Below are 17,173 nucleotides of genomic sequence, written 5' to 3'. Positions count from 1 at the left end.
ACTTAACCTTGTTCACTGATCCATGAAATAAGGTCGAGGTCAAGTGAAAACTATCTGACAGACATGAGGACCTTTCAAGGTAAGCACATATCAAATATAGTTATCCTATTACTTATAATAAGAGAGAATTCAACATTACAAAAAATCTGAACTTTTTTTTCAAGTGGTCACTGAACCATGAAAATGTGGTCAAGGACATTGGACATGTGACTGACGGAAACTTCATAACATGAGGCATCTATATACAAAGTATGAAGCATCCAGGTCTTCCACCTTCTAAAATATAAAGCTTTTAAGAAGTTAGCTAACACCGCCGCCGCCGGATCACTATCCCTATGTCGAGCTTTCTGCAACAAAAGTTGCAGGCTCGACAAAAATCAAATATACCTATAAATTTTGTTAACACTGTCAGACAAGAATTTAAAAAGGTCTTGTGTAGTTTCGCTGAAATATGATGGATGATATAGGTTTTGCGCATGTTCTGTACCTTTTAAATTCTCAAAATGAAAATAATACTTAGTGTTCTACAGACGTTAGTAAATATTTCATAATGGAAAATCAAACATTCTGAAAGATGTTTGTATACAAAAATAAGGAGATATGGTATGATTGCCCATTTAAGCTCAAATGAAGTGGATTAGTGATAGGCATCTGTAAGGCCTTCAACAATAAGAAATACCCATACTGTATAATCGGTTATAATTGGCCCCGATTGATAAATATTCCTTGTTGTTTAAGTCAAAGAAATAAACACATTCTTTTCCTAGATTTAAATTACTTTTTAATCATAAAAGAAGGTACAATATCATAAAATAAATTTTGTGAAATCTTAGAAAGTTTAGTAATCTCATCAGATCTTTAAAAATTCTAAGTCTTCGCCTTTTTAAGAACACAAAATTCATAGGATCCTAATTTTTCTTTAACTATCTATAGCTACCAGCTATACAAAAGTTGCTGAACCCAATGAATATTAGCACCGGTTATTATCGACAGCTAACTTTACACTAGTAAGTTTGTCTGATGGGTAATTGTATTTTTGACTGTTGTTTTGCTGCTGTCTGGTGGACGAATACCTGAAATCTCCGTGTCATCATCAAACATATAAATGGCTATACATCGGGTAATGCAAACACTTGTTTTTTCGCATAGAAAGCAACTTTTCGTTAATCTGAGCATGGAACAAATAATTTATATCACGAACTATAAATGTGGATACAAAATATGAAATACTAAGCAATATTGTTAATCCCACACTGCATGAAATGTGTTGTATTTCAGTAAATAACACACTTGTTTGGTTGACTGTAAACATGTAGTAGTCCATCATGCATTGTTACTCATTTAGTGGATTGGTCAAAAACTCAGGTAAAAATAAAATTGCGTCACACGTAAATAAACAATTACATGTGCGAGGACATAAGTATGCTAATTCATGCATTTCCATATAAGGTAGTGTTCCCGACTTATTCAATTTGTTTTAAACAATAATCCTATGTTAAGAAAAACTTCAGGAAAAAAGCATGCTGAAAGTTTTTTGGTTAGGTGAATAAAAATCTCTACAGGTAACATCAAGGTAGATTTAAATCTAACAAGAGTGCACACGCTGAACTGTCTCGCCTTCTTTACTAATCATTGATATTATGTTGATATAGTCCTAAATATAAAGTTTTATTACAACTGTCACATAAACTTGACATTAATCAAGAAAACTAAGCAATGAACCATATGAAAATGAGATCAAGGTAAGATGAATGATGCCAGACAGACATGCACAGCTAACAATTCTTCCATACAACAAATATAGTTGACCTATTGCTTGTAGTTTAAAAAAACAGACCAAAACACAAAAAGTTAAAACTGAGCAATGAATAGTGAAAAGGAGGTCAAGGTCAAATAAAATCTGCGGTGCTAACATATAGATCATAAAATATTTCCATACATCAAATATAGTTGACCTATTGCATATAGTATTAGCAAAAAAAAGACCAAAACTAAAAACCTAACTTTGACCACTGAACCATGAAAATGAGGTCAAGGTCAGATGAGACCTGCCAGCTAGACATGTACACCTTACAATCATTCCATACATCAAATATTGTAGACCTATTGCATACAGTATGAGAAAAACTGACCGAAACACAAAAACTGAACTATAACCACCAAACCATGAAAATGAGGTCAAGGTCAGATGACACCTGCCAGCTAGACATGTACACCTTACAATCATTCCATACTTCCAATATAGTAGACCTATTGCATACAGTATGAGAAAAACAGACCAAAACACAAAAACTTAACTATAACCACTGAACCATGAAAATGAGGTCAAGGTCAGATGACACCTGCCAGTTGTACATGTACACCTTACAGTCCTTCCAAACACCGAATATACAAGACCTATTACTTAGAGTATCTGAGATATGGACTTGACCACCAAAACTTAACCTTGTTCACTGATCCATGAAATGAGGTCGAGGTCAAGTGAAAACTGTCTGACGGGCATGAGGACCTTTCAAGGTACGCACATACCAAATATAATTATCCTATTACTTATAGTAAGAGAGAATATAACATTACAAAAAATCTTAACTTTTTTTTTAAGTAGTCACTGAACCATGAAAATGAGGTCAAGGACATTGGACATGTGACTGACGAAAACTTCGTAACATGAGGCATTTATATACAAAGTATGACATCCATGTCTTCCACCTTCTAAATTATAAAGCTTTTAAGAAGTTAGCCAACGCTGCTGCTGCCGCCGGATCACTATCCCTATGTCGAGCTTTCTGCAACTAAAGTTGCAGGCTCTACAACAAAATCAACTAGTCAATTTAAATGTCCCTATTGTATTGTCAATGTTTCAATCTGGTTGAACAATAGGTACAGGTAAACGGTAAAACCCATAGTCAAGTCACTGTAAATAACAAACAGTCTCTCTTCACAAAAAAAGTTACATTTTACACTTTCTTACTATACATTATGGTAGTGAGTGTTAACTCCACTCAGCTTTTCAGCAAAAATACACATTATTCTGACTCCGAGCGGAGTTATCTCTATGGTATAAATGGAGGGTTTTGATTTTTCTGTTTATTTCCTTAAACATGGTAATATCTTTTTGTTTGCATTTTAGTTTAAAAGTATTAGTTGAGTTATATTTTGATTTGAATGCAAAGCATGCATTTTATTGCAATATTAGCTACGGAACTTTTTAATTTAAAATATTGAAAATGTTTACAATGATCATTTCAAGGAAGATAATCCAATTTCAACTATCAACAACCTTGTACATAATCACAAGTACATCCAAAATCTTGCATTTGGTTACCAAATTCTTTGCAACTTGGAATTGGCAATTCAAATAAAATAAAATAAAGTACGAGCTGTCAGGAATCAATACACCTTATTGTTATTTGTCAGCCATTACTGGACATCACAAAGGTTCAGTTAAAATTTTGAAGTCATTATACAAAATATCTGACGCCACAATGGAAAAGTGATCGTTGTATAACGTCAATAGTTTAAGCGGGGTAGATTCTTGCATCAACCGGGACAGATTTCCAAATAGCGATAAGGTATATACCAATATGGCTTTGGCTTTAGCAACTTTCTCAAAGTGTCAGTGACTAAACCTTAGATGACCTTAGATTAAGCTGGTTAATTCCAACAGTTCAATTTTGGTTTCAACAACTGATGTTTTCTAAACAGATCTTAGAATGTATGGTCACTACCACTTGCAAGATAATCAGGGATTTATTGATGGAATAGGGTGAAAATTGAATTTTGAGATGTGTCCAAATCTAATAAAAAAGATGTGATATGATTGCCATTGAGACAGCTATAAAACACCACTAAATGACAAATGTAAAACAATTCAATCGGTTTATTCATGTACAAAACAATAAATGAAAAACAAATATGCAACACAGCCAGAAATGACAACCACTGAATTACAGGCTCCTAACTTGGGACAGGCACATATATACAGAATGTGGCAGGGTTACAAAGAATTTATCAAAATATATTTTTTCAGAGTTCTATTTTATAAGCCCAAGGATTTGATAAGCCTAATTGTACAGGCCTTGACTGTGAAAAAGCATAAATGTCTACATATAATTTCAAACCATTCCTCAATACAAAAGCTGAGAAATATGGGACAAAAGCTGAGAAATATGGGACAAAAGCTGAGAAATATAGGACAAAATCCTATGCTTTGGAAAGTTGGTACATTTAATATAATAAAATAAACAACCCTTTAGGGGAGATATTCCACAGGAGAGGTTTTACCTGATCCTTAAAAATTCAATTATTTAGACTAAATTAGAAAAGACATTCAAAGGAGTAAAATATCCATTGAAACATGTATACTTATTCAAAACCATATAGATGTTTCACTAATGACTTGTCTACAGTGCATTGTGTAGCACCATTAGAGCATTGTAAGCATATGCTTACAAATAATTCTATAAAAAATTTTTAGAAGAAGGAACGTTTTTAACGACCTTGACTATAAAAGGGGGAACCCCTGCTTAACATTTAATTTATTTCCAGTGGATATGCCATTTGTTTTAATATGCCTTGGGTTTTCTTCAACTTTAAATCCCCCATGAAGATTTTGTAAAGTTGGCACACTATAAACTTACCAGTCAACCCTCCATATCCCATCAACACACCCCTCTGTCCTGATGTTTCTAGCATACTATTGACTTGTGTGGAACTTAGGTTTGACTGAACAACCAATGAGTTTGATCCTGACTCTATAGAAACTGACTGGATACCTGTTTTAGAACGGAAGAAAGCAGTTTAAACCATCACATGTTAAATTATTTTACTGATTTATCTATTTCAATTCTTTTCTGTACTTTGATAGTGTTTCAGTTGTAGATAATTGGGAAACAAATCACAGCGTTTCTCAACCTACAAGAAGGTTATATCGATGAGGTGCATTCCTGGTATAGGTCACTTTTTAGTATGTCAAATATATCAATGGGGTGCAATTTAACAGAAGTAATATATCAATGAGTAGTCATTTATATGTAAATTGGTTATACATTATGTAAATTCTAATCTTCTGATAAGATGTCTGTAAATATCTTTATGTGTTAAAACTTTTATTGACACAAATTGAATAATTCTTTCACATCTAATTAAGACTATATGTTGGATAGCTGAGAATTATATAAAAGAGTTATGATTCTGCAATGAACCTATTATGTATGGGTCAGGATTTTAGCTAAACAATAATATAGAATAGAAAAACAAAGGATATGGGTATCCATCCATGACACAAAATCAGTACATGCACAGCCAAAATAAAATGAACAGGGCATTTATTGCTGTTCTTCATCTCAAAGTCACAGTAACATGAAGCAAAAAAAAAAAAAAAAGCAACCAGGCATTGAACAGATGTTTTTAAAATTAAATATTCATTTGAAGTCACCTATTCCTTTTTTTTTTTATATACATCAACTAGTTTTTAAGAGATTTGGTAAAAATTATATAGATAGTGATCCAAATATTGTGACGAAATGAAATGGTGCCATAAAATTACCAACCATCTTTTCCATCTAGTGCTTTCTTTGCCTTGTGAGGACAGCCCTCCACAGCAAACTCCATCTAAAAAATAAAATTGGATGTCATTTGAAGGTTTTTATACTATAAAACTGACTTTTTAAGTTACCATTTTAAATTGTGGTGGTGATTTTTCAGTGAATTCCAGTGATTGTGGGTGATTCATTCGATATATCATTTGGTATTATACAACATTGTGAAACATCACTCATCAGCAGTCAGACTTTTTCACAGAAATTCACTTCATACCAGCATCAGAATTTTACTTGAATCACCTTCCGTTTTTTTTTATTTTTCGTTTTTGTGTTCCACATACTTTTGTAGAAAAGGTCTATTATCCAGGCATTTTATGCTTAGATTTAAGTCTTAATGCTAGATTTGACATATTCCCACTTTGTAAATCAAAATGTTGTACAAGAAATATTGTTGAAGGCTACAAATACTAGAAAACCCTGTCAAACTCTTTATGTGTCTGTCCCAAGCTGTGTGTAGCTGTCTTGTTATATTATATTTGTTTTTACTTCTTTGATGCAAAACTGTAGTTTAAACCAGGCATTTTATTTTTCTCTTGCTTGTCATATTGGGGCCTTTTATAGTTATTGCTTATTGTCAAAGGCTGTATGGTGTATCCATGTACCAGCAGTATGTCTGTGTATAATAGTCCGAGCAATTAAAAAGTCTTGAAAGACTATTTAATATTTTTGCTGTGACACGTTCCAACTTAACTGAACGCAACTAGATACCTTAATTTTGTCATTGTCTCAATCCTGGCCATCTTTTCTTCATTTTTGATTTTTTTGTCATGACATGTATTCACCACTGAATTTTACTTTCATTGATAAACATGGTGTGTGCTATATTTGTTAACTTTTTTTTTATACATTTTGACTTGGATGGAGAGTTTTCTCATTGGCACTCATACCACATCTTCTTCATTGTATTTCTTGAATCATGCCTTTCAATTACACACATCCTTATGACATCATTTACCAAGTTAAGAAGGCACGACTTTGTCCCTGCAATATCTGATGCATTTTCAGGATAACATCCTGCAGGGTAGTTAGAAAAAATCTATAATCCATAAGTTCATTATCTCAATAGCCGTAAACATGCTAAAGGGAGTGACCATCTAATTAAATGTTAATTTCACTAATTATTTTGGCAGTAAAACCTCAAACATTTTCACCAGATGCATTTTGCTCACCATGTGCTGGAAGTGAATTCAGACGATGCCTACATTTTTGTCACCTGGTGATAGAAGTCTCATGAAAGATTCAATTAATAAGTGTATCTCATAACTGGCATACTATTTGGACTAGGTGTGTGCCAATAACTTGAATAAGTATATATAGGATAGGAACGTCTTTATAATCCTTCAGCAGGACCTAATCATGCTTATTGTTTATTTAAGGAGTTTGTCTTGTTCTATCCACAGGGGCGTGTTTCATAGATGTTTTAGGGCGGAAATATATGCCACTGCCAGTCGACTGGTATGCGTTAAACAAATGTGTTAATACTAGGAGCGGACGCATACCAGTCGACGCATATATTTTCTGCCCAAAACATCTATGATATGTGCCCTGTGTTCTATCTTAAGTTTGTTGTGTAGTGTATTCTTTTTTGACATTAACTGTTGTCCTTTTCTCAGGCTTAAGTATATATTTTTTTATTGTTCCCTTCAGGATCAGCTCATTTTTTTCCTCCCCCTTTTTTGAATTTTTTCTATTAACTAATTTACAGTAAATATTAGCAAAAAAACAACTGTTCTTTTTAATTTCGATTCTTCTTTTAGTCAACATGTATATTCTTACAGTGCAGGTTACTGACATAGTTGAAAATATAGAATTATGTTTTATTTATGTCATTTGACTTGTCCCTTTTCTGAGTTGTCTGCCACTTGTTGATCTTTTTCGGAAGCTTTCTAGACTTTTCACTGTGTTTTATGAAGTGTCACGTGGTGTTTTTACACCCGCTTTAAATTTTGAAATGTTTGTGATGTTTTGTTAGCAATGTTGGTGAACTTTTTGTAGCTTTAAAGTGTATTTGGGTAAAATATGAATGCTTTACATTATGTAGTTAATGGTCATGCCCATACCATAAAGAAAACGCGTGTTCGTAGACAAACCTTTCATGCATTGATTTTTGAAGTTTATTAATTTTTCATGGACGACAGCAAACACAAAGTCCTAAATTATATGCATCACACCATGATCCCAATAGACCAAGATCAAAATAACTAAAACCATTTTTTTTCAGATTCAATATTTGTTATTCATTTAATATGTAGGTGAGGTGATTAATGATGGGATCTGATGACCCATCCCCCCTTTTTTTTACTGAGGTGCATTTAGATTCTTCTTTGCATCCTTATTGAATGTTTCAGTAATGTCAATGATAGGCTCTGTATGAAAAGTGATCATTTTACTTGCTGGCATATCTAAAGATCATGACCGTGCACTGTAAACACAAGTTGACATTTTAATGTAAATCAAGTTGGATATGCACCATTTTCACGTTTTCCAAAATACTTTATACACATTGAAGAAACTAAAAATGGCTTTCCATTACATTTTTAGAGGACTTTATGTCACAGTCCAAAATTGATTGTAATTCAAAGGGCACCAAATGAAAGTTGGTCACATTCATGACATTAATCATTATTGTAGACTTTTAAGTTGTGAAACTTTTTTAAATTGAAAATCATTTACCATGCAAGTACATATATATGTTCTTATTAAAAAGACGTGAGACTTGCATATCCATCATTAAAAAGGTATCCGGTCGTTCCGGCCCCAAACCGATCCGGCCCCAAGTCAATCCGGCCCAAAGTCGATCCGGCCCAAGTCGATCCGGCCCAAGTCGATCCGGCCCCATAATAAAATAAGAAATAATTATATCGATCTTGGAAGAATTTGTGACACAGTATAAATGGAATTTGCAAAAAGTGTCCGATGATGGATGACAACAGGTAAGTGAAGTATTGGAGTACCAGTTAAAGAACTATTTTAAATCGATACGAAAATGATTGTTATTGTGTCGTTGGTTGTATGAGTAGCTTCAACATATTTTAAAATATGAAGTTATTTTCCATGATAACTTTAACTTTAACTCATGGCGATTTCATTTTCTTTTTGTTCATACACCATGTACACAGAATATCTAAATAAATATTTACAGTCCACTGGAACCTATTAAATTTAACTCATCATAATGACTTGATTAATCAAATCATTAGTCTATAATTGGTTTGTTTATTCAACAATTGTCTGATGATTGTGAACTAAGGTCTTACATGTTGGTCACAAACCACACAAGGAAAAGCCATGGTGATATTAAAATCAATCGCATTCTGTCTTCTCTTTTATAGATAGGATTCGGCAAATCTAACAAAATTTCTCAATTTGAGAAATTTTAAGAACTTAATTATATAAAAGAAAAGCAAAGTTTGTGTGTATCAGCTTGGGGATCGGCTTGTACCATTGTGTATGTAACTATTTGTTATTACACAAGATGAAAGACTTGTTAGGATCACAGTCAATTGAAAGAAAACGCTAATTACTGCTGATTAATGATGATGTCTGAATTGTTTTAATATAATTATACCCAATAATCTTGAAAACTTGTAATAAAAACATAATCAACCTAGTTGTTTTATACTCATCTGAAGAAAATATTTTTTTATTTTTTTTTTACCGTACACCTTTAACATTATAATAAAAATTATAAACATTTATGAATTACTTTAATATATATCTTTATGTTTATTCCTTATAAATATTTTTTTTTATTGGGGCCGGATCGACTTTACATTTGGGCCGGATCGACGTGGGGCCGGATCGACGTGGGACGGATCGACTTGGGCCGGATCGACGTGGGGCCGGATCGACGCGAAAGCCATTAAAAACATCTAAGTAAGGCTTTGATATAGTAATAAAAGGATATAATTACTAACTTGTACCAATTAAATACTATATTAAATTAACCAGCAACCTACATGACCTTACAACTAAATAACCAAAACATACATGTACATGCATACATGTATGTACATTGTATGATCAGTCAGGGGACTTACTTAAACAAGTGATTTTCTAAATCACTGATTCAAGTAACATTATTTCCATAAAGGTTGGAAGTTAGAGTTGTCTTTCTTTAATAATCACCTATTTAAGTAGTACAAATTAATCACTAGAAGAAGTGATTTAATATTAGATTAGCTTTAAATATAGAATACTAATGATCCAGGGACTAATTATGTTTCTAAACTTATCAGAACCAACATCTGTGTTGTCTAGGATGACCAGGTCATTTCAGGTGATGACCTTGTACTGAATCTAGGATAATGACATAAAAATCACTTGTTTAAGTATCAGACCTCAATTTCCTTCCCAAAAATCACTTCTTTAAGTATCATTCTTTTAATAACCCCCACTAATTTCAACACACCCGAACAGTGAAATTTTTATCGCGAACAGTAGAATTTTATTACATAATCTAAAAGATGAAACCTTGAACTTCACAGGAAAAATACTCCCACTGCTGTGAAAAATCTTTTAAGAAAGTATCAGTTCATTATGTAAAGCCATTATTATAGCATTTTTTCAACTAAAATAGAATTTTCAGGTAAATGATAGCATCAAAGGCATAAACCTTGCTACTTAAAAGAAGCAAAAAGTTCATATTTTTTAATTTTACTAATTAAAAGATGTTATTTAAACCTATGTGTTTAAAATTTTGAAAAAACTACAAAATTCCAATTTGTGACAAAACCTCGAATTTACTACTCAAATAAGTGATTTAAAAATCACTTATTTCAGTAAGTCCCCTGACTGATGATCTAGTACTAGTAGGCAACATACAGTCATCAGCAAGAAACAGGTTTCTATACAATATTTCAAGCTCTAAATTGTCTAGTTTACATTAAAAGTAACCAAATAAAATTAGAACCCTTGCAATTCACAAGAATGATATCAGGGGTGTGGAAATATTTGTTGTGAGCACTTGTCCCCTGGCAAGTGAAACCTAAAATTTTACTTGTCCGGAAAATTTTTTACTTGCCCAGACGATCCTAATACATATTGAAGTATTTCTTGTTAGCTGATTTATGATTCTTACTTAGCACTGTTGTGCATCACAAACAAATGAAATCTGTTTGTTTATATGTGTAAAGAATTAGGAAAGTAGGAAATGGGTTAACATCAATGGGACAGAAACCGAACAGCAAACCAACCATTGAAATAACATATAAAGGACAGTTTTTCAGCAGTTTTTGAATAAAAATTGTAGCCACTAGGTACATATACTAAATTTGAGGACAGTGATTGAAGAAATGTAAACTAAATAATAGATAAACTATTGATTTTGTGGTGTTTCTCTCAACTGAAACACTTGTTTTTTTTTCTTGATTATTTATTATTGTCTTGATGGGCAATTAAAGCGTCCCTTCTATTTTCCACTTTGACAACAAATAATGTTGACCTTTCATCTACAAATAAGACAAAAACTTTATTTATTTTCTGAATTTCCATAGATAGCCAGGGGCAATCTGATATCAACGATGTATGAAATTCTCGCTTCCGTTTTTTTTTTTTTTTTTTTTTAAATACTCTGTGTCCTCCATTTGCATTTAAGGTTTTCTACTCGACTCATGACTCTTTTTCGTCTTGCTTGCCCACCTTTTTATTAAGTATTTATCAATCTGAATCTTGATACAAAATTTAAATAAATGACACTTCCGGTAAATGATGGATAAAACCTAATCCACGATCCCGGGTCAATGAACAAAGCCAATGCAATGTTACGCGAGTCGGGTTCGCATACTTATTTTTATTTATTTTGGTAATCGATCTATTTCCGGTATCATGTATCATTTATCGCCATGAACATTGATGTTTTTACTTGCTGAACATTGGTTTCTTTTACATAAATTAAACATCTTTATACGTTTTGAAATTAATTTTATGTTTTTGTTGGATTTGAACTTTGTCTTGTATATTTTTTTACTTGTCCACGGGCAACCAAGACAAAAATAATTACTTGTCTGGTTGTTCAAATGTACGAGTCGGGCATAGCATTTCCACACCCCTGGATAACTTACAATGTTATGTCGCAATTACTGATATTTGTGAAATTGATATTTGAAGACGATCTGTGTAAAATTTAAATACCAGATACAGTGTTACACTGATATTTTAAAAATGTAATGGATAAAGGGCTACAAAAATCAGGTGTTGAAACAAAATTTGTTCATGTTGGTATGGAGAATTCCAGTGAATCTAAGTCGACACCTAAAGCAATATTAATTTTGATACCTTACAAATAATTGATTTGATTATTATAACATATATAAAAAACCTCGGATCATCCATCAGATGCTAGAAAATTAGCAAATACATCATGTATGATTTCAGTTGTAAATTGCTTGTAGTTTGTTTATCCATTTACACAAATGTATATTACATGTACAATCAATGGTCTGATGTGATAAAGTTTGATAATTTTAGTCAATCACTTTTAAGTTTGATATACAATGTATCAGGGATGGGGTCGATTACATTGAAATGTAATCGATTAAATTACAATTACTTTGCTAATAAAATGTAATTGATTACATTACAATTACACCCTATTTTATATGTAATCGATTACATTAGATTACTTTTCTTTATTGTAATCATGATTACTTTAGATTACTTATGATTACATTGTATATTGCTATATCAAAGTTTTTTTATTACTTTTTATCCGCTTATTTTGGTGATTTTTTTTAAAAGCCTTAATTTATTCATCTTTTAAAAGAATTTATAGACAAGACAGTTACAGTGTAACATGTGTAATTTGATAAAATAGCTATAGACAAGTGTCCTATATGTAAAAGATGTAACTTTATTTTTAACTACAAATTGTAACCAACTGCCTAATTAACAAAAAAACTGAGACTAAGGAAAAATTAATCAAGTATAGTTTTATTGTCTGTTGGGACATAATTGACACATCCATTAATGTTTTTACAGGTGTTAATCACTACTTCCAGTTTTTTTTAAAAACAATGGGTGGGCTTGGGTATTAAAATTTTATTGTCTTAATAACAATATAAATAAAGTTAAAAGTGGTTGATTGTCATTATTTGTTTGAAAATTTTTATTACTTGATCTAATTGAAATTAATAGAATTATTGTCAGGTGAAAACACAAAACAGTTATGTAACTTAGGAAAGATTATAAATTTCTCTTTATATTAAGCAACAGTTTATTGTATTGATGAAACTTCTGACGTCACCTATTGTTTACTATGCATATTGTTTGCAATATTTATGCCATATGTATATGTTCCAGACCATATGAGTATTTGGACCGTACGCGTACGGTCCGGACCGTATACGTATACTCGTACGGTCCGACCATACGCGTACGGTCGGACCGTATGAGTATACGCGTATGGTCCAGTACGAGCTGACCATACATGTTATTAGATCATATGGGTTAAATTTTAAAAAAATAACATTAATCACAATCTTTATTTTCAGATTTACTAATTTAATATTATTACAATTACACGGATAAAATGAACAAATGAACAATTGAAATTAAATATTTGTTTAATTGTATATCTTGATCCTAATTTTGGTACTCTCAACCAATGTTACACTTGCTACCACAAGTAACGTACTAATATTTTTTACATTTACATTTTTGCAGTTCGTGTATGTTCCTTAGCAAACATATTTTTTGGTCAAAGTTCATAAATATTCTAAAACAATTGTCCTCCCACATTATATTTACTTCCGATATTTTCAATTTTAGTGATCATAATTCAATTATTTTACTGAGTGATCGACATGTTAAATACAAGAGATTAACAGATTCAATTAGCGTGAATTTTTTTAAATCATTAAAATATATAGTTGTTTTTTTCAATTACAATTAAACTTTTGTTATATCTATTTGAGAGTTAAGTTATATTGATCTGTTATATGGATCTAATTAACTTTGACAACTTCTTAATATAAGTCAGACCGTACGCGTACGGTCCGACCGTATTAGTATTTTGAAAAAGTACGCATACAGTCCAGACCGTACGCGTACGGTCCAAATACTCATACGGTCTGGAACATATACACTGTACATGTACAAAATTTATTGTTTATACTGGTGAGCCTTTAGGCTAATAAAGTTAATAAAGAATAAAAATAAGAAAGCACATATTATACACAAATTTATGGAAAATAAAATTCATTCAATTTTGTCAATAAATGAAACCTGGTTTTAACTTCCATTGTGAATTAAGTGGGCTTATATATTTATGCCGACCATCAAAGTCAAATAGGAACTAAATGTTTTCTGCATTTGAATTTCAATGTATTTATGTAAATATTTTGGGTAAACTAATATGAAATTGGAGTTAATATCAGAAGTTTTCAAATTAAGGAAAACAAATGGTTTCAAGGCATATTCTTGTATCATAAGAGCTCAATTTCACAAAGAAATATTGGACAGAAAATGTCTTTTTGTAAACTGTTAAAACAAAATAAAACACAGGGTTATACAAATTTGTTATTATAGATGATCACATTAAACAAGGTCCCATCATTGTGATTACTAGTTTCATGATTTTTCATTCAAGCTTTACATTTTCTTATTTTCATCTTGTCTATCAAAAACTATTTTCATATTTATACAAGATTTGTAATCATCAAGTAATCTTATGAATGTAATCTTAAAGTAATCTAAAAGTAATCACGATTACACCTGTTTTTTTGCCATGTAATCGATTACATTACGATTACTTGTAATCAGAAATGGCATGATTACTGATTACATAGGATTACACTGCAAAATGTAATCGATTACAGCTGATTACGATTACTGATTACGATTACTGATTACGATTACCCCATGCCTGCAATGTATATGTGTGTGTACAAATGTGTTTTTTCTATTTATAGAAAAATCATGCCTACCAAGAAGAAAGGAAGAGCTGACCTGAGTATATCACAACTGATCTGTAAGTATTATTTCTGTCTGCAGTTTGCCTTTTCAGGATCTAAAGTTATGCTGTATAAGATTTTAGGAATGAAAACCAAGATTGAAGATGGTGTCATTTAGTGAACAACATTTCCCACAATTTAGATATTCAATGCATAATTTCATATTCATTTTTGGAATACAAACAAAAATTAAATTATCCAAAGCCCTTTAGACTCTGTAAAGGTGAATTTAAATTTGTATATATATTTATAATGTTTAGCTACATGTAATTTGTATATTTGATTTGTATAGCTAATTTGTATGGCTTATTTGTCTGTAGCTAATTTGTTTTCTTAATATCTTATCCAAGATACATGTACAGTCATATAAGCATGTATTGAACTACAATCATTAAACTGTCATGTTGCATTGTTGATTGCTTATTGTATTGTCAAAAGTTCATTAGATTAAGTTTAGTACAGTCATACATATGTATTAACACAATGATTAATAATTTGTAACTATTTCAAGGAGATACTGTCTGAGGCAGTTTGTTTTATTTGTAAAGTTTTAACATACAATAATGTATGTATTAAATCATAGAATTTTCAATTCTAATGCAATTTGTTTGGAACATTAATTTAAGTTGGACATTGACAAATATTTTGAAGGGTTAGATTTCATGTTCTAATAGTCTGTTACTACATGTAAGGAAAGCCACCATTTTGAATTTCGCAAATTTTTAAAACTAAAAAGTCATTTGTGCCTCAAAATCTTCTTCTTGTCAATGTTTCAACCTATTCAAAACGTATCAAAGGTATGAGTAAGTCTTGTGTTCATGTTTGACATTGGGATTATACCTATATAAAGTATGACGTCACAATGTTTAGATGCTAAAGACGATATAAAAGTTTTGCTGATTTTTTCATTGATAGCATTTTTAAGCCAAAATATTTACTAAAAAAGAAGTTATTTTGAATGTGGCATTAGAAAGGAGATAACTGAATTGTAATTTAAGCTTGGCCTTTCGCAAAACTTGATTTTACTGTCAGGAATATCTGTTTACCTAGCTCCGCTAAGTGCCCCTAAACAGTAAAATCTACATTTTACAAGGGCCAAGCTTAAAATACAATACAATCCTCTGGAACGATCCTAATGACCACACGTCAGACGTCCTTAGGAGTAAAAGAGAGGATTATTGGATCCTTTAACTCAGAGCGCTAAAACCCATTGGAATCAACAGTTTAGAGACTTCCAAATTTCAGTACACCACTCGCTCTATTCTCTTAAAATACAATACAGTTATCTCATAAACAGTAAGAAGTACATATTTTCTGTATCATGACATATTTTACAGCTCCAAAAGCCTTCACTGAAAGTAAGTTGCTTTTTGTTTGTTTGTTTTTTTGCAGTTAGTTAATTGTTTGTTAAATTTTTATGTGCATGTACATGTATGAAATTTGACATGGATCATTATAGTATCAATTTACCATTGTACATGTTTGTTTAACTCATGAAACCACAAAACAGAAAAATTGTAAGTAAATTTAAAAAATATAATATTTTTCAAAATTTTTAGCAGGACATGAAATTAAAAAATTATTAGAAATATCAAAATTTGTAACGCAGGCTCAGAAGAACAATGAAAATCTTTTTGTGTTTGTAAAATTTTGTAAAACTTAAAACATTTCATGAACTTTACTGTCAAATCAGCTTTTGAATATTATGATCATTATGATTAGATACAGGTACATTTTGTATTTTTATCATGTTGGTGCACACCATCACTCAAATTGATTAAATGGATGTGCTGGTCGTAACAAGTCAAACCAAATATTACAGATTGACTGATTTGACAAGGAAGTATGATTGAGTTCATCCTAACAAGAAGATGAATTTGAATGTTTATAATTTATTTAAACTTTACCATGATATGGTGAAAATTTTAAAATGTTTTCCTTTGTTTGATAGATAGATTGATAGATTTAGTCAATATTGAAAAGATCAACAGAAGTTTTTGCCTGATCCAAGGTTTGCATACGATTTTGTTACAAAATGAAAATTATTTTAGCCATTTCAAATATCATATCAATTTTCTAGCCTCTTAACATTTTGTTGGAAATAAATGGCAACAAAGAAGATTATATATTTATTTCTGGGTGAAATATAATAAGTTCAATAAGTTCATGACCCATGACTTGAACTATGAACCCCATGAAGAATACATACATGTGCATGCAGATTGTTATTCTAACTGTTCATTTTGTAGGATTAACTTTTGCAATGTTCTCATCATCATCATCATCCATTAAAATCCAAAACTGGTTTGCTGAGGATATCCAACTTACTACATGTAGATACATGTAAATGTAATTGATTGTAGTCGATCATTAATAAATAATTTGAAAGGCATGGAGCCAACTTTAAACCTTTGCAGTTAAGAAGAAGATACATGTAAATTGTGTAAATGATTGTAGTCAATCATTAATAAATACTTTAAAAGGCATAGAACTAACTTTTAACCTTTGCAGTTAACAAGTAGATTCATGTAAATTATGTAATTGATTGTAGTCAATCATTGAATACTTTGAAAGGCATGGAGCCAACTTTAAACCTTTGCAGTTAACAAGTAGATACAT

At 31.3% G+C, this 17,173-nt stretch overlaps 2 protein-coding genes across 5 annotated transcripts in view; one reads left to right on the top strand and one right to left on the bottom strand.

Annotated features, from left to right (window-relative positions):
- Positions 1-7,507, bottom strand: part of LOC139516432 (copper chaperone for superoxide dismutase-like) — a 37,107-nt gene extending 29,600 nt beyond the window's left edge. The window contains exons 1-3 of the mRNA XM_071306537.1: positions 7,380-7,507; positions 5,553-5,613; positions 4,641-4,775 (exon numbers count right to left, since the gene is read on the bottom strand). Of these exons, the coding sequence (XP_071162638.1) occupies positions 4,641-4,775; positions 5,553-5,613; positions 7,380-7,397 (214 nt within the window). The 5' untranslated portion in view covers positions 7,398-7,507. The remainder of the gene's footprint in view (positions 1-4,640; positions 4,776-5,552; positions 5,614-7,379) is intronic.
- LOC139516421 (serine/arginine repetitive matrix protein 2-like) overlaps positions 7,506-17,173 on the top strand; it is a 37,899-nt gene continuing 28,231 nt past the window's right edge. The window contains exons 1-3 of one of the 4 annotated variants that reach the window (XM_071306503.1): positions 7,506-7,615; positions 14,513-14,571; positions 15,892-15,912. In XM_071306503.1, coding sequence (XP_071162604.1) covers positions 14,520-14,571; positions 15,892-15,912 — 73 coding nt within the window. In that variant the 5' untranslated portion in view covers positions 7,506-7,615; positions 14,513-14,519. The remainder of the gene's footprint in view (positions 7,616-14,512; positions 14,572-15,891; positions 15,913-17,173) is intronic. The other 3 variants (XM_071306504.1, XM_071306505.1, XM_071306507.1) reach the window with 3 other exon arrangements.

The sequence above is a fragment of the Mytilus edulis genome, chromosome 3, assembly GCF_963676685.1.
Source record: "Mytilus edulis chromosome 3, xbMytEdul2.2, whole genome shotgun sequence".
Lineage (NCBI taxonomy): Eukaryota > Metazoa > Mollusca > Bivalvia > Mytilida > Mytilidae > Mytilus > Mytilus edulis.
Note: the sequence above shows the minus strand (reverse complement) of the source record. Positions and strands in the feature narration are given on the sequence as shown.